This window comes from Cucumis melo, chromosome 7, assembly GCF_025177605.1.
Source record: "Cucumis melo cultivar AY chromosome 7, USDA_Cmelo_AY_1.0, whole genome shotgun sequence".
NCBI classification, from domain to species: Eukaryota; Viridiplantae; Streptophyta; class Magnoliopsida; order Cucurbitales; family Cucurbitaceae; genus Cucumis; species Cucumis melo.
In genome coordinates, this window is record NC_066863.1 from 1,763,533 (window position 1) to 1,771,763 (window position 8,231).

An 8,231-nucleotide genomic window follows, 5' to 3' on the forward strand; every position below is an offset into this window, starting at 1 on the left:
TCTATTTGAAATGATTCGATTTCTGAATATGTGGTTTTGTAGAATTTAAGAGAGATTTACGAGCTTGTTAAATGGTTTAGGTTTTTACAAAAAGCAGTAGGTTCACGAATCATTTGAGAGAAGCTTCTACGATACAAGTTAACGATTTAATATGTATGCATGTGCCTGATGTATTGTGCATATAGATCTTTATTGCTGCTGCATTGCACTAAACTGATATCAATAAAAGAATCAGTATTTGGCTAGTAATAGATTTTGTCGTACACGTTAATCTGAGATTAGCTCGGTTGATTACTTTAATTTACCTCATAATTGTTGGACTTCACTCGAATTAGTTGTTGTCATACACGGTCCACTCTTATTTTTTTGGGCTAGAATAGCTCGGAAATTTTATACACTAAATTATGTAGAATACCTTTTGTTTTGTTTCTTCTTTTTTGACATGTTGAATCTGGCAAAATGTATGCATTGGAATCTTTGTATAACTGAAGCTAAAGGGCTGTTGGTCATAGATTATCAATTAATTCAGTAACAACTTCATTAATGATCTCTCTGAGAATGAATTCTCCAATCTCTGTTCCTATAAGCTGCTTCTGTGGCTTGAAATCTCTCCATTCTGCTGCTGAGAATAAGTAATCTGAGAAGAGTAAATCTGATAAATTTGCTTCTTTCACGATTGTTTCCTTCTCATAGATGATCCTCCCAGCTTCTTCAGAACCCATTCTACTACCCTTCTTGGAATGGGCCTCCACCACTTCCCTTACACAGTTAAAAAGTAGTTGCTTTGTTTGATGTATTACCCTTTTGGATATCAAGAGCTGAGATGCAGGGTTGGATGATACAAGTTCCTGCAGTTCTGCAGTCTCTATGCCACTTGTTTTCTCCGTCGCTGCAGAGTAAAGAAGTAACTCCCAGAGAGTGGCTGACAGAATTGAATCTTCTGGAACTTTCTTCTGAAGAGGAATGCCATTGCGTAATCGATTATCGTTTGGTCTTGCTCGAATTGGACTCCGCTTCCCTGTTTTCATGTCATTTTGAAGTTTTGAAAGACATTAGAGGCTCTGTATATAGTGTGGTAACTTCATGGACATGGAAGATGAAAATCATTGTCTAGTCCAGGTCTGAGTTGCTTACTTGGTTCCATACTCCTAGACAACAGCTTCTTCCCTGCTGCAGCCTGTTCGGTGTCGTTAGTTCAAAAGAAAACTAAATTTCCTCAACAACTTCAAAAATGTTACATGGTTCATCATAAAGAAAGTTGTAAATGATTTGGTTTTCTTTTAACGTACATATGATTTGAAAAAATGCCTTGCATTTCAAATAGATTTTGATGAATTGGGTGTCTGGGACACTGTAAATGTAATATGAAAACCATGCGAACAGATTTGGACCAAAACTTAAAGAGAATGGCCGTACCTTCACTACTTGAAAGTTGCAGGGTTCTGGAGCTTGGAAAGTGTTTGAAGTTGATGAATTCGCATGTCGTCTTCTTGTGGAAGAGAATGTTTCTTCATTATCTTTTCCAGAAACGGAATGGACCGTCTTCCGGGAGCTACAGGGAGACAAAAAGTTGTCTGATTCTGCAACTCTCTTGCAGCCAACACTAAAAATCCAACCATTTTTTCCCAAATCCTTATTTTGCTGCTTCCTATTGATAGAAACAAGCTTCTTGCACGAATTCTTCAGTAAAGTATTAATCTCTATAAATCCCTTTCCAAACTTCATAATGCTGTCTAATTTTCCCCAACTGCATGCAAAATCACTTCTCCTACTCAAGCTCTTTCTTGAGTAATAGTCTCTCTCAGAAAGGTAATCCTCCAACTCGAAAGGTTCTTGTTGTTCTTGCAGAAGTTCTCTCAATGGTGATCTCGGTGTCATGGATGCTATCAAAAAGAGAGTTTGAAATGTAAGTGGAGAGTAGAAGAACATATAATAATAAGAAAAGGCAATTCACTTTGGAACAGAGAATTATGTGGTGCAGATTAATAAATCATGGATAGATCAGAAAAAAGCTTATCTGTCAGAATCTGATTTATCATAGCCTTGAAACTGACTTAGAAAAGATTGATTATTTATGATTGTTGATACTGAGAAGCAACTATTACTAGGTGAAAATTTCCATTTAACTGCTAAGGACTGCTGCCACCATGTAATGTTTATGCCTTAGCTGTTTTTTATAGGCATTTTGTTTTCTTATACATTTTTCTGTCAAATCATTGCTTGTCTATACCTGTGGCTTTCTCAATCTTTACCTCTTTCATTGTACCTGAAAACGAAGATATAGGGAAGATCTCCTTACAACAATGCAGGTGCCTTAGCTCCATCTGGTCAATGATTAACTGACCATTTGAAATGATATAAGAAAGAATTAAAAGAAGGGTACAGTAGCTTTATTTGTTGTCAGAATGGCCACAGAAAAGCCATCGGTAGATATCTGAAGCCTATGTTTCTTGTTGATTATGAGAGTTCTGTTTGAGATTGATTATTACTTCTGTCAAGCCTATCATTTTTATTAGTCTGCTGTTACTTTCCTGCCATCCATGAATCTGAGATTTCTTTTGGCCAATGTTGTAGCTTTTAGAAGTAAAGCTTTTTGGAGAATGGAAGAGTTGGTTTTGAAATTTGGTACCAACGGTAAATTTGTAATTTTTGAAAGAAATCAAACGAATGTCCTACACAATAGAAGGAAAGCTTACACCAATGTGATGCTTGGCCACCAAATCGGGTGACCGACTTAATAATGTCTAAATAAAGCGAAGGGTAGAGAGTTTAGGATGAGTTTTAGCATATCTCAAATACATGAGAGTTCTTAACACAATTATTTGCTAATCAACTTGATGATGAATGAGACCATTTGTGAGTCGTCAGATTTATTTTTACAACTGACCCAAGCATGTGCAAAAGTACAACATTTGGATACAATTTTTTTTGCCTTTATGTCTGTTTCTACGCGTCAGTCTCTTACACAGGTGTCATGGTTTTATGATCAATCATATGGGTTGATCTCATATACTTAGATACATAAATTTATGACTTGTTGGCTATGGGTCGGTCTCCATACCTAACAAAAGAGTATTAACGTTTTCATCCGGAATAGAAGAGATGTCAAATCTTCGATCTTGCCATGAAATTGGTTAAGGCAAAGGAATCTCATTAACAAGAAAATCTGAAGAGATATTTTGATATTCTTAGTTCTTTTCAAGACCATGAATGGCTATAAGAACAACAATTTTTTTCTGGTAAAAATTTGAAGTTTAATTTTCAGTTGGATTCATAAAAGTGGAAAACGATGGGAGTTTGTTTCTATCATCAACTCTCCTGCTGGCCCTGACCCCATTTTTGGATTTCTTTATCACTCTACAAAGATCCTACATTCTGAGACATTATTTTCCTATGGACACAACAAAATTATCTTTGTTTTTGCTTCACTCTAAACTTGTAGTTTGTTTCTTCATTGCAGAAAAATACAAAATTGATTTATATTTGCTTGGATTTAGTGTTACTTTTGGGGGAGGGAGACTATTGAATGAAAATCTTAAAAATTACCGTTAACTTTGACCTGGAATTAATTCCTAAGTAGGTGATCATGAATTGAACCATGACCTCATAGTTAGATATTGCCCTTTTACCACTAAGCCAACCCATGATGGTTAATAAAAGAAAATATTACTATTATATGAAACGTTTTTTAACAAATTTTATGCGTAAAAGAAAATGAGGAGAAATAACCATATTTGCTATGGTAAATATTAACTACATGAATACACTATTTCAAAACTTTCAATTTATTATTGCATTTACTACGGTTTTTACTATTTGACATTCATTATCTTTTTATTCTTTGTTACAATGTTTACTATTTTCTTATCAAACTAAAATAATATACGTACCAAACACATACTATTATAATCAAAACTAAAATAATTTACACCCTAAACACAAACTATTTTAATCAAACTATAATAATTCACTCCTTACTCTAAACGGTCTAGTGTGTACTTTCGAGATGTGTAGTATTTTTTTGTTACACAAATCTTTCTTTAGAAAAAGAATCAATTAAGAACCCCAAAGGAAAGCTAGTATTACATTAGGATGGTTGCAACTTATAAACTATAATAACTAATTCAACGTCCTTAATAAACCTTAAACTTTTATAAAATAATGTTCTACTTTATATGAGTTAGACACGTCTTTAAACTTTACAAATGATCTCTTACGTAGGATCTTTTGAGTACAAAATTAAAATTTTAGACATTTACTGGATATAACTAAAAAAAGATTAAAAGAAAAATTAACATCTAAAATTCAAGAAGATCCATCCAATGTATTCTGAAAATACTAACAGAAGTACGAAAGAGATCCTCTTCGAAAAAAACTTAGATAAATCGAAAGTTTGAGGACTCTTATATCAAAAGTTGTGTTAATTTCATCCTTTTTTAAAAATAGAATAGAGTTAGAGAATTTGAACCACAAACTTATAATATGTATCATCTTTGAGTAAGATGTTTGATAAATATAACGTAACCATTAAAGATTAGCTAATAAAATTATCCTAAATGACTATCATTCCCAACTAACTAACTATATATATATTGATATTCAATGTCTAATTAAAATATTAACATCATGAAAGCATGGATCAAAAAGTTTAGTTGAAGCTCACTTTAATACATCCATAAATCAAGGAGGCTTTTGTTAAAATTAATCTTAAACATATATTCAAATACATGAGTAAGTACATATTTGAATGGTTGGATACATGAATTACTAAAGAAAAATATACATACATTCACCCATGTGTATCTAGTAATGAGTAATACTCGAGTACATATTGACATCACCTATATTTATGCATCCCACTGAATTGTTCAATCATAACTTGTCATACGATTAATTTTGATTTTTGATTTTTTTTGTTTTAAAATATTTTGATATTTTTTAGATATGTGAATGACAGAAGGGATGCAGAAGATATGTGATATCATGATACATCCAAATATTATCCATTACTAAATACATAGGTGAATGTTCATGTATTATATTGTTAAACGTACTCCACTACTAGTATAAATAATAAATAATAATTTGTTCGATCGTTTCATTTAAAAGAAAGTGAATATTAAAGTTGTTTCTCCTAAATTAGTGTAAGTATATGAGATCAATTTTTTGACCTTATTTCTTGAATTGTGTCCATTAGAGAGTTTAGTATATGTTTCCAACAACTTTTAAGTAAGCAAAATGCACTTAATTATTCCCTAAAAGTTTAGTATGTTTTATATATATATATATATATATATATATACTATCTTCTCATAACTTCTTGCAAAGTAAAGAGCTCAAATCATAATGATCAAAGAGACAAACTTTAGCTTTCACTTTATAATTCTCTCTTAATATTGCATGATCCAAAAGGGAGAGACCTTAGAGAGATTTCTTAGTCAAAAGAAAATCTATGAACTTTTTATACCTTTATAATGTGGTTGGTTGCTTCATTGTAATTTCCACACACACCCACCCCTTTTCTCTCTTCCTTATCTCTTCTCCTTTTTATTTCCCCTCTCTTTTTCCCACTCTCCCCGTATTGATCAATAAATAAAAATTCCAAATTCCAAATTCCAAATCACAATACACAAATAACGATAGATACTAATAGAATTTTATCAGTGTTTATCGATATTATTAGTGACATTGATAGAAACTGAAATAAGAGATATAGTGGTCTATCAATGATACGTCATATCGTTGGTAGTTTTTCATACAAGTTAGTTTATCGTTGATAGATTTTGTTATATTTTTAAATATCATTTAATTATTATCCCTAAAGTTGTTACCCGTTAAAATTATCGAAAAAACATGGAAAAAAAGGAATGATATAAAAGAAAAAAAAGACACGATGAAAAAAGACTAGTCTTTTATATATGTGTGTGTATATATTCATACCTTCAACATCAGTCGGCATATCCCATAAGTTATTTCCTAAAAGGAATGGCTAAATAATAAAAATGGTTGTCTTTTTATTTTTGTTTTTAAATAATAGGCAGAGAAACTTCATATCACAACTTTTTCTTTTGTTCTTCCTTTTATGTTGTTGGTGGAAAATCAAGTCTTTGCTCTTTTTATATATTATAGTTTTATTTTTGTTTGATAAAATTTGGATGTGTGTGATCTAACTTTGATGTTCTCCCATGTATTTGGCTGTCTAAACTAGCTGTCATTTTAGATATACCTTGAATTTGGATTACATATGTCTTCTCCCCAACTTTTAATATATATATATATATATATATATATATATATATATATATATATTGGACGACACATTGAATCTTATTGTTTGCTGAGTGTAACAATTCATTCATTTCCCTTTTTAATTTCCCCCCTTTCTCATCTCCTAAGCTTTCAAATTTATTCTATATATATCACATATGATCTAAAATTATATAACGTTGATATATTGGAATGTTAATATATATATATACAGAGAGAGAGATCGTTCCATAACCATTTTTAGTTATTTTCTTTTTTCAAAAGTGTGCTTATTTTCTTATAATTTATTAATTATACGAGTTTTCATTTTTTCTAAGCTTTTTTAAGTATGTACAATTCAAGACGACTTTATGATACTTTTAAGTCTAAAAAAATCTATAAAATATTAAATTTTAGATAAGTGATCATTGTGGATTGAACTCTTTATCTTAATCAAGTAAATATTTAAACAATTATACTCAAATTCGAGGTGAAAATATGGTGCTTAGAAAAAAAATTAAATAATTATCAAATAGTTGGTTGTTTGAAGAAGCACACAATATATTAATGGTGTGTTTGGATTACCTTTTAAAATGTTTAAATTTGAAGAAAAAATCATTTTAAAAAGTTGAGGTGTTTGATAACTTTTTATGATGCATTTTTAAAAAATAAGTTTGAAAAATAATCTATAAGAAAACAGTTGATACCAAATTTGGAGAAAATAAGTTTTTTAAAAAAATTATGAATACAAACACTTGTAAAAAAATCTAACCAAACATATAAGTGTTTAAATTTTAAACTCGTTTTAAAATGAGTGTTTAAAAGAAAATGTATTCTTGAAAAACATTATTTTACGTAGATAATCAAGACAGACTCTAAGTTTCCAAGCTCTTTAATTTTTATCAATAAGAGAGTTTTTGAAGCACACAAAATTTTGAATTTGAGGGCATGTGCCCGAATTGTTATTATTTATGAACAGACAAATACTTAGTTACATTTCAGGTAGCACATATTTTTTTTGCACATTCTGCTAATACAATCCTAACCGGCTCTCTAGTAAATTTTGCTTTTTTTCGTTTATGAAATATTTTAATATCTTTCTATGTAAGGGATGAGAAAACATGCACAAAGATAATTTACATCTGAGAATACTTCACTATTTCTCTTTATCACTCCAATGACGTACCCCATAACATCTCATTTTCAAAATCTTCTAGCAAGTTCGCATATATTGTTTGTTAGACTCATTATTTTTAGTTAACATAGAAAGTTTTCAATAAAACATAAATGAGAGCAATATATACTATACTTGAACGTACAAGACCTACACATCTCTATGCTTTTCACTCTCTGTCACAAATAGAAGAATTAAAATATAGTTCAAAGAAAAATGAAAAAGACTTCGTCATATTACAAATTACGAATATTCCAAAATAGAAAGTTAAATTTATTATTTGATCAATCTCTCTCATGTGCTTATGTCACTTTTCTCTCTACATTTTCCCCTTTCATGGTTGAAGAGTTGATTTTTTCAAACCCTTTTTCTGTTTTATTTACATCTTTTACCGTTGTTGACCCAACACTAACATTTGTTGTCAAATATTACTGCAGGATTTGTCATTATAATACATCATATCTTATCTATTGAGTTACATTATATAAAAGATACCATCACGAAATATGAAATCAAATAAAAGAAATAATGCCAAAATCTTTTATGAAAATAAAAAGAAAACAAAAACACGTTTAGATTTAGAGGTAATCTTTTTGTCAATTCAATCATTAAAAGATATATTTTAATATATAAGATAAGATTATTATGAGATGGGCTAACATGAACATATCCAAAATTCTACATCTACATAGATTCAAACTCAAAAAAGGAAAGAAGGGATTAATTAATTAATTAATTTGGAGATTAATAAGGTGAATAATATATATTACATCTCCATGTCACATAATTATGTCACATGTTATATGTTTTG

At 30.2% G+C, this 8,231-nt stretch overlaps 1 protein-coding gene across 1 annotated transcript; it reads right to left on the reverse strand.

Annotated features, from left to right (window-relative positions):
- Positions 1 to 335: 335 nt before the first annotated feature.
- On the reverse strand, positions 336 to 2,130 carry LOC103493622 (uncharacterized). Its single transcript, XM_008454453.3, has 3 exons — positions 1,417 to 2,130; positions 1,135 to 1,177; positions 336 to 1,018 (listed from the first exon to the last, which is right to left on the reverse strand). The coding sequence occupies exons 1-3, from the start codon at positions 1,927 to 1,929 to the stop codon at positions 507 to 509; spliced, it is 1,068 nt and encodes a 355-aa protein (XP_008452675.2). The 5' UTR covers positions 1,930 to 2,130; the 3' UTR covers positions 336 to 506.
- Between the last annotated feature and the right edge of the window lie 6,101 nt (positions 2,131 to 8,231).

Coding starts and splice junctions, on each gene's coding strand:
- LOC103493622 (XM_008454453.3), bottom strand. CDS start 1,929: ATGTTCTTCTACTCTCCACTTACATTTCAAACTCTCTTTTTGATAGCA. Junction 1,178..1,416: donor GCAACTTTCAAGTAGTGAAG/GTACGGCCATTC, acceptor GACACCGAACAG/GCTGCAGCAGGGAAGAAGCT. Junction 1,019..1,134: donor GTCTAGGAGTATGGAACCAA/GTAAGCAACTCA, acceptor ACATGAAAACAG/GGAAGCGGAGTCCAATTCGA.